General features: G+C 55.8%; 1 protein-coding gene across 13 annotated transcripts in view; it reads right to left on the bottom strand.

The window, feature by feature from the left end:
• Positions 1-16263, bottom strand: part of STARD10 (StAR related lipid transfer domain containing 10) — a 38985-nt gene extending 22722 nt beyond the window's left edge. The window contains exons 1-4 of one of the 13 annotated variants that reach the window (XM_063783185.1): positions 15946-16231; positions 15411-15518; positions 12881-12935; positions 3537-3856 (exon numbers count right to left, since the gene is read on the bottom strand). In XM_063783185.1, the coding sequence (XP_063639255.1) occupies positions 3537-3743 (207 nt within the window). In that variant the 5' untranslated portion in view covers positions 3744-3856; positions 12881-12935; positions 15411-15518; positions 15946-16231. Of the gene's footprint in view, positions 1-3536; positions 3857-4225; positions 4427-5212; positions 5898-8359; positions 8559-12880; positions 12936-15410 lie in introns of those variants that run through there. The other 12 variants (XM_063783191.1, XM_063783188.1, XM_003313195.6 and 9 more) reach the window with 12 other exon arrangements.

The following is a 16263-nucleotide window of genomic DNA, read 5'->3' on the forward strand; positions in this document are numbered from 1 at the left end:
CTCTTGGTCTCCCGTTTCTCACACCAATACAGGTGCCATGAGGAAGCTGACCTGGGCTTTGAGAGACCTGAGTTCAGGCTCCAAGCTGCCCCCTGCCTTGTACCCAGGATCCACATTCAGCATCTGTCCCTGGGACAGGGACTGAACTGTCAGGAGGTAGTGTCTGTCTCTTTTCCAGTATTCAGAGCACAGTGCAGCCCTGGGGCCAGGTCAGGCTGGAGGCCAGGAGGGAGGGAAGGGGTGGAGGTGGCCTCCAACAGCCCCTTTCTCTTTGTCCTGGCTCCAACTACTGGGCCTTGAGCCACAGTGGCTTCCAGGGACCTCTGGACCCAGGTAAGGGGAAGAGAAATGAGGAAGAGGAATTGAATCAGGTAGATAGCTAGGTGGAGTCCCACCCCCACCCTGGGATCAGGAGCACGGGGCATATCCAGGGGTCAGCTGGCTTTCCCAGCTCTGGGGACAGGCCCAGAGCAGGCTGAGGCAGGAGAGGGGAGGGGGAAAGGGGGGCAGAAGCTCAGCAAACACCTGCAGTTGAGTCCCAGCCTCCTGGAGTGACCCAGTCATCCCCAGGGATTCTGGCTCCAGACCTGCTGGGTGACCTTGGCAAGCCACTCCCCTTTGTGGGCCTCGGCTTTCTCATCCATCAAACAAGAATAGGATAATGAGAACACCGCGTCCTCCAGGCCTTCAAAGAGTTATTGATGGGGTTAAAGGCCACAGTGTTGACTAAGATGCGAGCCCATGTGGAGAGGGGCAGGGGCTCTGGAGCCAGGCTGGCATGTGTTCCACTCTTGCCTCAGCTGTGGCATGACCTTAGGCAAATAACATTACCTCACTCAGCCTCAGTTTCTTTGTTTGTAACACGGAGACAAGACTACACTGCCCCAGACTAGCCTCGGGGTAAATTAGATGAGGGGGAGAAATGCTTGGCTCACAGCAGGGCTCTCATTATCAGAAATGAGATTATCTGCATGGAACCTGGGAGTCCTGCAATCTTGGGGATGGGAAGCTCACAGGCCTCTGTCCATCTCTCCCAGAGCTCCAACTAGCTGTGCTGAGAGGATCAGGAGTGGGAGCTGGCACCTTGGGGTGCCCATAACCAGGGTCCCAGCCTCCTTCCTGGGTCTGGGCTCTGCTCACCTCCTCTCCCCACCCTCTCTCCATTGTAGGGAGCAAAGCTGGGGAGGCACCCTGCAGGGAGAAGCAAGGCAGGAGGACTGCCAAGATGCTGTAGATCTGGGTTCCAGACCCAGCTCTGCTGAGACAGCTGTGTGACTCTAGGCAGGTCCCTGCCCCTCTCTGAGCCCCAGTATCCTTGCCTGCATCCCAGTGGCAGGAGGGGTATGACATAGGGATTACCAAGGGCCCTTTGGCACCTCCAACATCTGTTCAGTCTGAAAGAAAAGGAGGGTAGGGTCCTGGCTGCCCAGGGTGTATGCCTGTCCAGAAGCCTACAACACCCCAGTTTTTCCAAGTCTCCGCCACCCACAAGGAAGGCCACCTGACAAGTCTGATCTGGCCACGAGTGGTCTGTTGCAGTCAGCCTGGCCCCCAGACCCACCAATTCCAGGCCTGGGCTGGGTAGGGTTTATTCATTAACCAAGCCAGATGGAGGAGGTAGCTCCGCCCTATTGACACAGAGGGTGGGAGTACTGGCCTCAGTTCAGACCCCTCCTCCTCTGACTTTCTGGAGTGCCAGCTTGGTGGGGAAACTACACTTCTCCCCCAGTGTGCACTGCCCGCCTGAAGCCTTTCCCAGGTCACAGTCAGGCTCTCGTGAATTCCCTTCTCACCTTTCATTCAATTTGTTCCTTGGTTCTTTCCTCCCCCCTCTCTTCCACCAATATCCCTGCTCTAACTGTGTTGGATGCTGGGGACGCAAAGAGGACAGGACCTGAGAGGCTGAAGCGGGTGGATCACTTGAGGTCAGGAGTTCAAGACCAGCCTGGCCAATGTGGTGAAACCCTATCTCTACTACAAATACAAAAATTAGCTGAGTGTGGTGGTGTGCACCAGCAGTCCCAGCTACTGCTGGGAGGCAGGAGAATCACTTGAACCTGGGAGGTGGAGATTGCAGTGAGCTAAGATCTCGCTACTACACTTCAGCCTGAGAAACAGAGTGAGGCTTCTCAAAAAAAAAAAAAAAAAAAAAAAAAAAAAAAAGGATAGGAGACCTGTCCCTGCTGTCAGGGAACAACCAGCTGGGACATGCCAGCTGCCTTCCCCTTCCCTGCTCCTCAGGCTCAGACACAGGTTCTGAGGCCCTGGGCAGCGAATCCCAAAGTGGGAGACACACATGGAAACCCAGAGGGAAAAACAGTCAGATGGCCAAGGTGCAGACAGAGTCAGAGGGGAGAAGGGGAGGCAGAAAGTGAAAAGCAGATAATCGTGTGGGGATGGACAGAACTATATGTAAATGATTAAGACAAAGTGAGGCAGAAGGGCTCAGGGTCAGAGGGGAAAGGTCAGACATCTCAGGTCTTGGTAAGGGGCCAAGATACATGCCTGAACTAAGTCTGAGACTAGGTCCCAGGCAGAAGGGGAGGGTGGACTCCTCCACATTTCCAGGAGGATAGCAGAAGGGAGAAGGCAAGGAAGAGGAAGGCGAAGGGCACAGCCTACTGCCAGAGCCCATTGCAGGGGGACCTACCAGCCCTGGAAATGCAGCACCCACAGCAACATCAGATGTGTTGGGGGCAGCTATTGAGGCCCTTAAACCAGAGTCTTCACCAGCCCCTGCCCCATCTGGTCCCCTGGGGGAGATGCGTTCCCAGGGTCCCAAACCCCAAGCCTGCCCTGCACGGCAAAGAGAGGAGAATTGTGGGGTTGGGAGGAGCAGGGGAGATGGCTGTGAGTGACTGATGTGTCTTCAACTGCTCCCTATGTTGGCTTCCCTTGACCCCAGGCCCCTTCCTTCCCCAGCCCACCTGTAGCCTGGCTCTGTGCAAGGCAGGGGTATTGGAGCCCTGCCTTCAGGATCTGCCAGCCACAATCCTGAGTCCCTGCAGGAGGCTAAGGGAGCAGCCAGGGAGGGAGGGAAGGGAAAGAGCAAGAGCAGGGCATCGGGCAGTAAGGAATAGGGTCCTGGGCACCCCAGGGTGCAGAAAGCGGGGAAGGAGACCCAGCTCAGGCTGAGAACCAGGAATCAGGGAGAGAAGGGCCCAGTCTCCCACCTGGAGTAACTGAAGTCAGGAACCAGGTGCAGGCTTCCCCAGCAGAGGGGTCCCTGAGGGAGACCACTCTCCTAGAAGGGCCTGGCAGCAGCCCAGATCCCTGGAACAGGCAGGGGCATGCAGAAGCCTGGGTTCCAGCTGAGGGAGGCAGGGTGAGTCACTCCTGCTCTCCAGGCCTCGGTTGGCCCATCTGTGTGATGGGGCTTGGCCCAGCAGACTGTGTCTCCTCCCGGTCCCTGGCAGGAGACTCTCTCTGGGCCCAGATATACAGCCAGGTGTCTAGCCCGGAGAGAGGACCAGGAGACTCCGGGAGAGAGGCAGTAAGGGTGCAGTGGAGGCTGCAGGTATAGCGGGCAACCCTACCTTGATCTTGTGCAGCGTCCGATCCATCTCCACAGCCTGCACCCAGACAGACACCCCAGCCCTGCTATAGGTCAGGTTCCAGCCCACCTCAGCCTCACACTCTGACCGGAAGCTGCGAAAGTCTTGGTCATCGGGCACCTGGACACTCTCACGGCCCAGGACCGGCCGAGGCCCTTGGGGCTCTGTAGAGGCCGCCGGCTTCTCCATGGGGAGTGTGGGGAGGCCCAGGGCCCTGGTCCTAGTCCGGCTCTCCTGGGTCCTCCGCGGAGGCTCCGACAACGTCGACGCGGCTGCAGATGCTGACGCCACCTTCCTGGGACCTGCAAGACCGGTTTGGGGACGGGAATCAGTGCGCTGGGGGCGCGGGTGGGGCTGTTCGGGGTCCTGGCGGGTGGGGAGCTGGAGAGAGGTAGGGGCTGGCCCCAGGGAAGGGCGGACGGGCGCTGGACAGCCTCGGGGTCCCCCTCCCGAGGAGCGCCCCAGACCCCCTGGGGCCGGCGTGGGGACTGCGTATGGGACGCGGTGGCCGGCGGGCGCCCGTCGGGACCCAGGGACTGGCCGGGACCCGAGGGGAGGGACGGTGCGGCGGGGCCCGCGGAGCGACCTGCTCAACTAACTCGCAGCGACGCCGGGCGGGCGCGGGGCGGGTGGCGGGGCAGGAGGGGCGCCCTCCAGGCCGGGCTGCTCACCTTTGCCCGCCGCTCCGCCGGGGCCCGCCGGGGCCGGGGTGCCAGCGCCGCCGCCGCAGCTGCCCAGGAGACCCGGGGCCGCGCGGGGGCTCTGGTGGGAGGAGCAGTGGGTCCCGCCGCCCGGCCCCGCCCCGGGACCCAGCCCCGCGCGCCCCTTCCGGCTAGGCTGGGGGCTCGGGGGCTCGGCGGCCGCGGCTCGGGATTTTCCAGGCTGCGGAGGTGAAGCTGACGGATCTCCGAGCCCCGCCCCGCCCCACCCCGCAGGGTCCTAGCGCCCGCCCCCGCCGGCCCTGGGAGGGGACCCTGCGCGCGAGGGGCAAGTCCCCAGCGGGAACAGGGAAAGGGGTGAGGAGATGCCAAGACAGAGTGGGCTCTGCGAGGAAGGGCCACGAGGTGCAAGAAGAGGAATTCTGGAAGTTAACGGTGAACCCCTTCTCTCCACCACCTCCCATACTCACAGGTACACACCTCTGCAACAACCTACAGTATTTACACACAGGCACGCTGTCCCCAGAACAACCCAGAGACGCCCCCATGCAATACCCCAGAGATCCAAAGATGGGCACACACCCCCATGACAATCAAGAGACTAACTCGCAGGGATGACAGCCCCACAGCAGCTCAGAGATGCCCACAGCTTGCATCCCCCACCAAGCTAGAGGCACACCAAGCCTACACACACCCAACCCCATTCCCACTGGGCTGTGCAAACCCAGCAGGAAGCCGATCCAACCCACAAGGCTCAAGGTTCACAAGCTGGCCAGATGTGGGCAAAATCTCCACCCCAGTCTCACTCCTACCTGGGAGCTTGAACCGGGACTCCCTCCAGCCCCACACTCTGGCCCTTGTCCACCAGCACCCCTTCTCAGCATGCACACAACGCGCGTGTACACACACACACACACACATGCACGCACACACGCACACCTGCTATGGACTAGACTAGGCTCTCAAGAGCATCTGGCCCAGGGCTCTGGGCTCTCTTACCTCCCCAGGCAGAGTTGGCCAGAGCTCCATAGCTACCTGCACCAGCGCTCCTGCCATCCCTTCCAGCCAGGGAGGCTCCCCCCTGCCCCCTGGGTCCTAGTGCCAGCTCTTCCTCCATCTGCTCTGTGTGAACTGAGGCCAGTAGCTCAACTTCTCTGAGGCCAGGCCAGGGTGAGTGTGGCAGTCTGTCGCAGTGACTGTGGTGAGCTCCTCTGGATGAGCAACTAACAGGGCCCAACAAGAACCTGCCACGGTCATCCTGACCAGCACGCAGATCTCAGCCTCCTCCCACCTCCGTTCCTGTCTGTGCCCCGCTGCCTCCTCCTCTCTGGTCCTTAGTTTTCCATTTCCAGAAAAGGGAATCAGAATGGATAACCCTAAGGTGCCTCCTAGCCTCACCAGCCTAGAGCTCTAGGATGGAACAGATTTTCTTAAATGTGCTAAGAAAAAAACGAGGAGTCGAGGATTTGTCACGGTGCTTCACAAATAGAGGTGTTTCTTCCTGAAGTGCTTAAAGCACTGAGATGTTTGTAAATTAGGCCACATTTTAAAAATGAGTGGGGGTGAGCGGGGAGCTATGATGGCAAGTGACCCTAAAGGGCATCCTGCAAAGTGAATCCTGGACAATGTGCTGCAGGTCCTCATGAGGCCTGTGTGAATGACCTTAGATCTCCAGGCCTTCCATCTGCAGTGTGGGAGGCACAGTCAGATAATCACCCCATCCCTTCTAAACCACACTCCTGAAAAGTGTCTGGGAATGAGTAGGTGGCAGGGGGCTGGCTCTGGGCTCAGGATGCCCAGGCTCTGATTCTCTGCTATCTACCTCCTCTGCCTCTAACTCTAGGCAGGTCACTGCCCCTCCCCAGGCCTCAGCAGTTTTACTTGATACCCACACTGCCTGGGTGGGACACTCAGGCAGTGTGGGTATCAGATAAAACCCAAAGGGGACCCCATTAGAGCCAAAGCCTGCTTTGCTTTGTGAACTGTATCCTCTTGGATCTGCCACGAGGAAAAGAGGTGGCAGCACTGGCCTGGTGGCTCCTGCCTTTTTAGGGCCCCAATAAAACACACCTCAGCAGATAGCAGGTACCAGGGCAGCAAACCTCTCATACCCACCATCCAGTCCAGGGTAAAAAAGACAAGGCCAGGAGGTAGCAGTGAGGGCAGACTGATAGAAGGACTTCCCCACCCTAGAGAGCTGCCAGAGAGATAAAAACTCAGAGAGGTGCAGATGGCAAGAATGAAACCATCACTCAGATCCAAACACAGAAGAACCAAGAATCTTTTGGATCTTGGGTCAGTAAAGGTGGGCAACCTGGCAGGCAGCCAGGCCCTGGGCTCATCCCCTGGGTCCTAGGTTTAGGCCAGGCTACCTCGCCAGCAGGTGGGTAGAAGGGTATCACCTCATTCTACTCATCATTAATTTGCCCTTGCAAATGCCACCCCTCCCAGGAATTTCAGTATCTCTGGCTCTGGGTCTCATGAAAACCTCTCAAACGTGACAAAGCCCATTCATATCCTTCTCAAAACACCCCTAAGCAGCCGAGAAGGGCCCCATCTGCTCCAGAGCAGAAGAATGAGCCCAGGAGGGCTGGAGGGGCTCTGGGAGAGGAGTCTGGGGAGGACCCACGACCTAGCAGCACAAAGGGCCTGTGGAGCTGGGTTCAAATCCTGGCCCTCTGATTTCCTAGCTGTGTCACCAGAAGCCGGTGACAGGCCTTCTCTGAGCCCCAGTTTCCTCATCTGGAATAATAATACCTATCCTCTGAGAATTGTGGCAGGGAAAAGAGTTGTATATGTGCCAGTTTCACCCCCAGATAAGTAACTAAAAATATAACTGGTGGGGGTGACTGGGGCAGGGAGGAATACACTGTCCAAAAATGCATGGTTCCAACAAAAAGTGTTAAGGTAACATCTTTACATGATGGTTTGGCAAGTTTTGATTCTCACGGATCAAACAATGGAAACAGTTTTGGCAAAGCATGACCCCTGCTCTGCCCACTGCAGTCCCCTGCCCCAGATCTGGTCCCCTCCACAGGAAGTGAATTGAGGTGTCTCTCTGAGCCCCCAGGCCAGAGTCCAGGTCTGGCTGCTCTCTGGGTCCCAGTTCCAGAATGGGGCATCACGGAGCAGGAGCCAGAGTGGGCATAGAAGGTGAGACTGTGTACGAGAAGGCGCTTGACAAACTGAGAAGCGGCGTGGGAATGTGAGGCATCATTACACAGGGCACTGGGCAGGCCTGGATCTCACACGTGCCCCTCACAGACAGAGCAGCTGAGGTTGTGGGGGGCACGGGGCACCCCTGCATCACACAGCAAGTCAGAAGCCCTAAGGGGACTCCAGTAACTCAGGATTGATCTAGACTCCTGCAACCGGGGAAGGGAACACTTGGAAAGAGTCACACCAGACTTTTTGTTCACTACCCCCTGATGGCTGTTGGGGGAGGGGTCAGGGCACCTGCCTGGAGCCAGCCACCCCATGACCTGGTCCCTAACACTCCCCTCAACTCCCCACAGCAGAACTAAAGACCCCTCAGACTAAGGGCATCTGGCCCCACCCCCTCCCTGTACAGATAGAGAAACAAAGATCCTACTAGCAGGGACAAAGCAGAAATAAGAACCTAGGGGCCGGGTGTGGTGGCTCACACCTGTAATCTCAGCACTTTGGGAGGCCGATACGGGTGGATCACCTGAGGTCAGGAGTTCAAGACCAGCCTGGCCAACATGGTGAAACCCCATCTCTACTAAAAATACAACAATTAGCCAGGTGTGGTGGCACGCACCTGGGAGCCTACTCGGGAGGCTGAGGCAGGAAAATCGCTTGAACCTGGGAGGCGGAGGTTGCAGTGAGCAGAGATTGGGCCACTGCACTCCAGCCTGGGTGACAGGGCGAGGCTCTGTCTCAAAAAAAAAAAAAAAAAAGGAATAAGAACCTGGGCCTCTCAGCTCCTAACCTGAGGCTCCTGCTCCTCCTACCCCGTATTACATACCACACCTTCCACTTGCCTGCCGGTGACCTTAACACAGTCACTGCCCTCTCTCAGCCTCAAGAGTCAGCCTCCCTCGGTGGCCCCCAACCTGCCCAGTGTCCTGGACAGTGAGGGGCCTGAAAGTCTAGCCTTGCTCCAGGATGCCCACCCCTACTCACCATCTAGTTCGACAGATGATGGCTGCCTTGATCTCCCCTCTGGGAGATGATAGGGTCCCACCCCTACCCCTTCTCCCCCACCCCCTCCTCAGGGGTAACCCTGCCTGCCAGTTTTGATGGAGCAAATTCACAGGTTGTGCAGGGCAACAAGGCAGTGTCCTGGCACTGTTCTAGAAGATTAGGCAGTGACCTGTGTGATGTCATCAGGAAGCAGTGACATGGAGGAGGAGTTCCAGAGACCCTCAGGGTGCAGCAGGCCGGGCGCAGTGGCTCACACCTGTAATCCCAGCACTTAGAGAAGCCAAAGCAGGCAGACTGCATGAGGCTAAGAGCTCAAGACCTGGCTGGGTAACATGGTGAAACCCCGTCTCTACTAAAAATTTAAAAATTAGCTGGGCATGGTGGTGCACACCTGAGGTCTCAGCTAGTCAGAAGGCTGAGGCAAGAGGATGGCTTGAGCCCGGGGGATCAAGGCTGCAGTGAGCTGAGATGGTGCCACAGCACTCCAGCCTGGGTGACAGAGCAAGACTCTGTCTCCAGTTAAAAAAAAAAAAGGAAAAAAAAGGTTCAGCACCAAGAACTCTGAGGCCCCCAGGGCTGGCTCGGCCTTGAGAGGGATGTGTCCTTCACAGTGGCGATAGGTGTTCCATCCCAGTCCCACCTGGAGCCGGATCTAAGTGTTTGCCCAGGGTGGGTCTCATACCTTGCTGGGCCTCATTGAGCAAACAGCTCACACCTGCCCTTAGGGAGCTGCTGGAGCCTCAGGGAGCCACACTGTAGTGCACAGCCTCAAAGTCAGTGCAGGTCAGGGTCACCCCCACCTGCACTTCTCCTAATGTCCTGTCACAGTCCCACACAGAAACACTCCACCTTGGTATTACACAGGGCCAGACCTACACAGCTACACACACTTGATCATGCCAGGCCACACATGGCGCCAAAGTGGAGTTGCCAGATAAAATACAGGACGACAGCCAGGTGCAGTGGCTCACACCTGTAATCACACCTATAATTCCAGTGCTTTGAGATGCTAAGGTGGGAAGACTGCTTGAGGCCAGGAGTTTGAGAACAGCTTAGGGAACATAGTGAGACGCCATCTCTACAAAAAAATGTAAAACTTAGCTGGGCATGGTGGCACATGCTGGTAGTCCCAGCTACTAAGTAGGAGCCTGAGGTGAGAGGATCACTTGAGCCCAGGAGTTTGAGGCTGCAGTGAGCTATGATCGTACTACTGCACTCTAGCCTGGGTGACAGAGAGAGACCCTGTGTCCAAAAAAAAAAAAAAATAAGGAAATGGAACAGCTGAGACACAGAGAGGCTAAGTAACTTGTTCTAGACCACACACCACTAAGTAAGCAGTTTCAACCCAGATGGCCTGGCCAAGCCATTATACAAGACCACTGAGCAGGGAACTTTGTGGCATCTGTCCTGCTTCCTCTTCCAGCTTTCTCCCCACCCCATCCTCTGATCCCTGCACCTCTGAACCCTGGGAGCTGCCCTCTGGGCCTTGCAGGGGCCGTTGCCTCCCCTAGGCTCAGGGGAGGGAGAAGTCTAGCTGCAATCCCTACCGCCACCACCATACAGGACTTCAGAGTTGACAGAATCCCCAGCAGGTGGGGAGGCCTCTTGACAGGAGAACAGGCCTAGAGAGGGCCAGAGGCTTGTCCCAGGTGGGCAGGGCCTGAAACAGAACCAGGTGGATTCTCCTTCCGGAGGGTTCCCAGGCCCAGATGGCCACACCCCGCTCTGCCTGCTGGGTCCTCCCGCTGTCGATGTCTATTGGACACTGGCGCCTGCCAGGAACTCAGTTCGATTGCGGGGTCGATGCGTCCTTCCAAAAGCCCGGGAGTTTCCTGTCAGAGGCGCCTGATCCATCTGCCTGACCCCAGGCCCTCCCTTCAGCTCTGTGCTCAGGCTGGGTGGGGGTGGGGGCATCGGTGTCTTGTGTCTTCAGGAAGGACAAGGTTGTCTAGGCCTTCCTCCACCAAGGTGGGCAAGAACTCCAGCCCTGGGACCACAGCTTCTTTTCTGGCAACCCACACAACTTCCTTCTTTTGGTTTCTTCTTCTTTTTTATCTCAAAGTTGGGGCCTCAGTGTCCTGACTCAGTACAGTTTCCACCTCCTGGAACTGGTGGGGCCTCTGGGGAGGGCTCAGGGACACCGTTTGGGTGATAGGAGAGGTTGGAGGGGGCAGCCCCAAAACATAGCCTAGACTGTTACTGTTCCTGAGGGAAGGGGCTCCTCTGGGAGGCTTTGTGGCCTGAGTGCTGTGGGCCTGCTTGGGGATCCTGGACCTACCCAGGGAGATAGCATGGCCTCAGGTATAGACCAGCTTCCATACCCAGGGACCATACGCTGGGACGTTTGGGGTAGGGTCTTCTCTCACTGGGCCTTATTTTCCTTATCTGTCCGATGGCGCTAACGGTCCCTGCCTGACCTTCTGCCTGAAGGGGTTACGAAGGTGAGACCAAGTGTGAAAGGCACCTACTGTGCCCAGTGCCCCTCCCTAGAGAGGGTGTGCAGAGCCGTGTGTGAGTGACAACCTACAGACCTCTGTCACCTCGGTGCTGGTGTGCACATTCTCCAGGAGCACGAGTGACTGAGGCCTATGTGGGAGCTGGGGTGTGACTGTGTCGCACTGCAAGGTTTCTCAATGTGGGTGAGGCAGTGCCTTGGGTGTAAGATTACCAGATTTAGCAAATATTTGGGATGTACTTATAGTAAAAATGTATTTGTTGCTTATCTGAAATTCAGCCTTTTTTTTTTTTTTTTTTTAGATGGCGTCTCTGTTGCCCAGGCTGGAGTGCAGTAGCACGATCTCGGCTCACCGCCACCTCCCAGATTCAAGTGATTCTCCTGCCTCAGCCTCCCAAGTAGCTGGGACTACAGGCATGCGCCACCATGCCCAGCTAATTTTTGTATTTTTAGTAGAGATGAGGTTTCACTATGTTGGCCAGGCTGGTCTCAAACTCCTGACCTCGTGATCTGCCTGCCTCAGCCTCCTAAAGTGCTGGGATTACAGGCGTGAGCCCCTGCTCCCAGCCCATTTTTTTTTTAAAGATAGGATCTTGCTCTGTTGCCCAGACTGGAGTACAGTGGTGCAATCATAGCACACTACAGCCTTGAAATCTGGGACTCAAGTGGTCCTCTCTCGTCAGCCTCCTGAGTAGCTGGGACCACAGGTGTGCACTGCCACGCCCAGCTAACTTTTTAATTTTTTGTAGAGATGGGGTCTCCCCAGGCTGGTCTCGAACTTCTGGCCTCAAGCAATCCTCCTGCCTTGGCCTCCCAAAGTGCTGGGATTATAGGTGTGAGCCATTGTGTCTGGCCTCAGTTGTTCCATCTAAGTTGGGTGGACTAATAGAATTTCTGTCATGACAATGAGGATGAAGTGAGTTAATCCCGTGGAGTGCTTAGCACAGTGCCTGGCACACAGTGAGTGCTCAATAACTGCCACAGCTACTATCAGTTCTCAGTTCCTGAGCTTCCTTCCGCCAGGTCTGGCATCTGTCTCCGAGGCCTGGCCTCTGTCCTACATCTTTGTTCCTCAGTCTGGAGGCAATGATTTCTTTCTCCTGAGTGGGGTTAACCTAGAGCCTGGAGGGTTAAGAGGGAAGAGAGGTAGCTGAAATGACATCTTGTCCCCCTCCCTCACCCCCAATCCAAGCAGAGCTGCGAAAGGCCTGGTGTCAATGGCATTTGCTCCTTGCACCCACACAGCCCCTCCTCAATGTCTGACAGCTGCATGCTGGGACAGCAGTGAGGCACAGGGGGTCTGGCCATGTCTAGCCAGAGGGCAGCATGGCACTGAGAGGTCCACATTCCAGGGGCTGGCTCCCAGGACCGCATGAGGACTGGTGTGGGCGGAATTCTCTAGGGGCTCTGTCTGAGAATGGGGCTGAAGGCTCTGCCCTGGGTCAAGGTTCACCCTAGGTTCCAAACCCACACCTGGAACAGGCCTGCAGCAGGCTCAGCTTCCATGGGCACTGCTATCTGGGGACTCCTGCCAACCACTGCTCCCTGCCGTGAGTCCCTGGTGTTCTGGGTCAGCAGGTATCCCCACAGGCTTCCCGGGGGAAGACTGCCTCTTTCAGCACCTTCTAAATTTAGGGCTTGGGCTCTGTGACTCACTCCTCTGAGCCTGCTTTGCTCCCCTCCTCCAGGAATGTGCTCCCACAGGATCTGCATCCTCTGCTGCCTCAGACTGATGAAGGCCCCACAATCCTGCAGCAGCCACACGCACACCAAGGAGAGCTCTCGGCCCCACTCGCCCCAGACCGGCCCTGGGTTTCTCCCGACTGGGCCCTGTACTTTCCTTCCCTTACCTCTCCATCTTCCCAACCCTCCCTGCAAACCACAGCCCACCCAGGTGGCTACATTGGGAGCTGGCTCCAAGCATGACTATGAGGGTAGTGGGGGGAGGAGAGGTGGAATCAAGCCCTGCCCCCTCCCATGTGGCCGTGGGCAGAGCCCTCACCTGAAGTCAGGAGGCTTGAGTTCTGGACCAGACTCACGCTTACCTCGCCGTGGGGCTCTCAGTGAGTTCTTGGCCTCTCTGGGATTCTCTTTCCTCCTCTATAAATAAGGAGTTTGAACCAGACTTCCATTAGGGAAGCCTGAAACAGAGCTGAAGTGAGCACAGGGCCAGGCCTCCAACTACTAACAAGGTGGGCCGGAGGGGTATCTGATGTCAGGCCCTGTCTCCCACCCAGGCGCCCCTCTTCCCCCAGCCCCTGCTCCATGAGGGGAAACGAGGACCAAGAACCTGCTGTTAGCGTTCATGGACTTCTGCCATGCAGGGAGGAAGCTCATGCACAACCCCACACCCTGAAAGGGCCAGAAAGAGCCCAGGATCTTGTTCTGGTCTGACTGTCCAGGGCTGTAATGTGTAGCTTTGAGTAAAAACCATCTTCACTCTTGGCCTCAGGTTGTGGGGAAGAGAATCATGTGCATGTGCAGGTGTAAACACTCGAGACATTTCTCCCCTGCCAGGTTCCCAGAACTGGAGGAGGAGATGGGGACATGGGTCCTCCCTTGACTTTCAGAAATGCAGGCACCCAGGGCAGGGTGTGGAGGTATCTAGAGATGGTCAGACCTGGGGCTGCTGCTTCTCTGCCCCTGCATTGACTTTTGGAGAACCCCATCTGCGGCCTGCCTTGACCTGTGTTCACAAGTAACAACAGTGGCTAACAGTTACTGAATGCTTACCACGGGCCTGGTGCTGGTCTATGCACTTAACAGGTCTTAACTCATTTAATTTATAGGTAAACCTTGATAACAGGTCTTAACTCATTTAATTTATAGGTAAACATTGAGACAGTCCCAAGGCTTAGCATCCCCACTTTACAGACAATTTGAGGCTCAGAGAGGGGCAGGGACTCACCTGGGGTCACAGTCTTAAATCACTGGGAGGGCTGGTTAAAAGCCAGGTCTGAGGGCAATCCTGGCTTCTATTTGCTACCCCAAGGTAGTCCTTCTCGGAGTATACATTAGACACTAAATAAATGTTTGATGAAGATGTTTGACTACTGCCATGTAATGGAAAGATCCCTGTCGTAGTCCAGTTCTACCCCAACTCCTTGTGTGTCCTTAATAGAGTCCTTTTCTGGCCGGGCGTGGTGACTCATGCCCATAATCCCAGCACTTTGGGAGGCCGTGAATGGATCACCTGAGGTCAGGAGTTTGAGACCAGCCTGGCCAACATGGTGAAACCGTGTCTCTACTAAAAATACAAAAAATTAGCCAGGCATGGTAGTGGGCACCTGTAATCCCAGCTACTTGGCAGGCTGAGGCAGGAGAATTGCTTAAACCCAGGAGGCGGAGGTTGCAGTGAGCCAAGATCGCACCCTTGCACTTCAGCCTGGGCAACAAGAGTGAAATTCCGTCTCAAAAAAAAAAAAGAGTCCTTTTCCTTCTTTAGCCTCAGTTTCTCTGGCTGAAAAACAGAAATGATAAGTGAAGGCCCAGATAATTAAATGCTTGGAGGTGAATCCAAGATCCACCTCCAGATAATTCCATTGAATTATCTTGGATACCTTTTTGTTGTTTTGTTTTGTTTTGTTTTGAGACGGAGTTTCGTTCTTGTTGCCCAGGCTGGAGTGCAATGGCACCATCTCGGCCCACGACAACCTCCGCCTCCTGGGTTCAAGCGATTCTTCTGCCTCAGCCTCCCGAGTAGCTGGGACTACCAGCATGCAGCACCACACCTGGCTAATTTTTTTTTTTTTTTTTTTTTTTTTGAGACAGAGTCTTACTCTGTCAGCCAGGCTGGAGTGCAGTGGCGCCATCTCGGCTCACCGCAAGCTCCGCCTCCCGGGTTCACGCCATTCTCCTGCCCCAGCCTCCCGAGTAGCTGGGACTACAGGTGCCCGCCACAACGCCCGGTTAATTTTTTTTTTTTTTTGTATTTTTAGTAGAGATGGAGTTTCTCCACTTTGGTCAGGCTGATCTCAACTCCCAACCTCAGGTGATCCGCTTGCCTCAGCCTCCCAAAGTGCTGAGATTACAGGCGTGAGCCACCGTGCCTGGCCTATCTGGGATATCTTGAAGGATCTTGGATTTCTATTGCTACATATACCTGCCTTTCATGACTTGCTTGGGGAGGCCCAATCTGTAACGAGACCTCAGGGTCTCCCAGCCCTTCCCCCAACCTACCCCCAAAACCTCTAAGAGCACTCTAGAGAGAATCAGCTGCATACAGCCCAGCTCCACTGCTCCAAGGGTCAGAGAAAAGTCCCCTTCCCTGGGGGTAGCTGCATGATCCTGCAGGTGCCATGGTGTGCCTAGGTGCCACCTCGCTTCACCTGGCTGGGGAGTGGCTCCCAGACCTCAGCTCAATGCGCATCACTTCCCCTTCTCATCACCCAGGCCAGCCCAGGTATCACCTCCAGCTCCACTGCCCCCAGATGGAGTCACCTGAGTACCCAATTCCTCCCAAGCTCAGAAACAGTGTCCACTGCCTTCCCACTCCTTTCCATTCAGAGTCTGTCCCCTTAGTGCTGCCCCCTCATCTGTCACACCTGGGTTCTTTCCCTTACTTGGGCCACTGACCTGAGAAGCAGGGTCTGTACAGCTCCAGCAACACTCTCCTCTTCCTCCAGAATTCTCCAGATCCTCCTCAGCTTCTTGGCTCTGGTGCTCATCTCAACACAGCAGGGTCTTCCTCCATCAGGCCAAGGTGGGGGTAGGAGAAGAATTGGGAACAGGGACTCCCCTAGGTTCTCAGGGTACAGTCAGTCAATCTAAGCCTGTATCCAACAAAGACACTGACCCCTGGGGTACAAGGAAGGGCTCCAGGCCCAAAGGCAGGAGGATTAGGCTTTAGCTCTTGCTCACAGCCTGCTGAGACCTGAGGCAAGCCCCTGTCCCTCTTTGGGCCCTCAGGTTTGCAATTTGCAAAATGAGGAAATGGGTTCCTCAATCTACAATCACCTGACTATAATAATATTTTGCCTTTATATACCGCGTGGGTAAATTCCTGAAAGTAAACTAAGCTGTTTTCACCCCTGGATCTCATTTGATCCTCCCAACAGCCTGTTTGCATTTACAAATGAGAAAGCTCAGTTCCCTAAGGGAACAAAATTACCCAAAGTCACACAGCAAGCTGGAAGCAGAGCCTGGGTGCAGTCCTTGAATCCTGATCCTTCCCTGGTCCTTTACTCTCTATGATGCTGGGAATCTGCCTGACTTCCTCTAACCTGTTGTCCCATTTGTAAAAGGACTGTAAAGCTGTCCCATTTGTAAAAGGACTGTTGTGAGGACTGAATTAGGAGAGGCGATGAAGAGGGTCATTCCTTGTGAATCATAAAAGAAAGGACCACAGAACGATGACTGGACCGTTAGGTTACTATTTATTACGGTTATCTTCGCTCAGGCGCCCCCACGTGTCGATCCCGAGACTCTC

Source organism: Pan troglodytes, chromosome 9, assembly GCF_028858775.2.
Source record: "Pan troglodytes isolate AG18354 chromosome 9, NHGRI_mPanTro3-v2.0_pri, whole genome shotgun sequence".
NCBI classification, from domain to species: Eukaryota; Metazoa; Chordata; class Mammalia; order Primates; family Hominidae; genus Pan; species Pan troglodytes.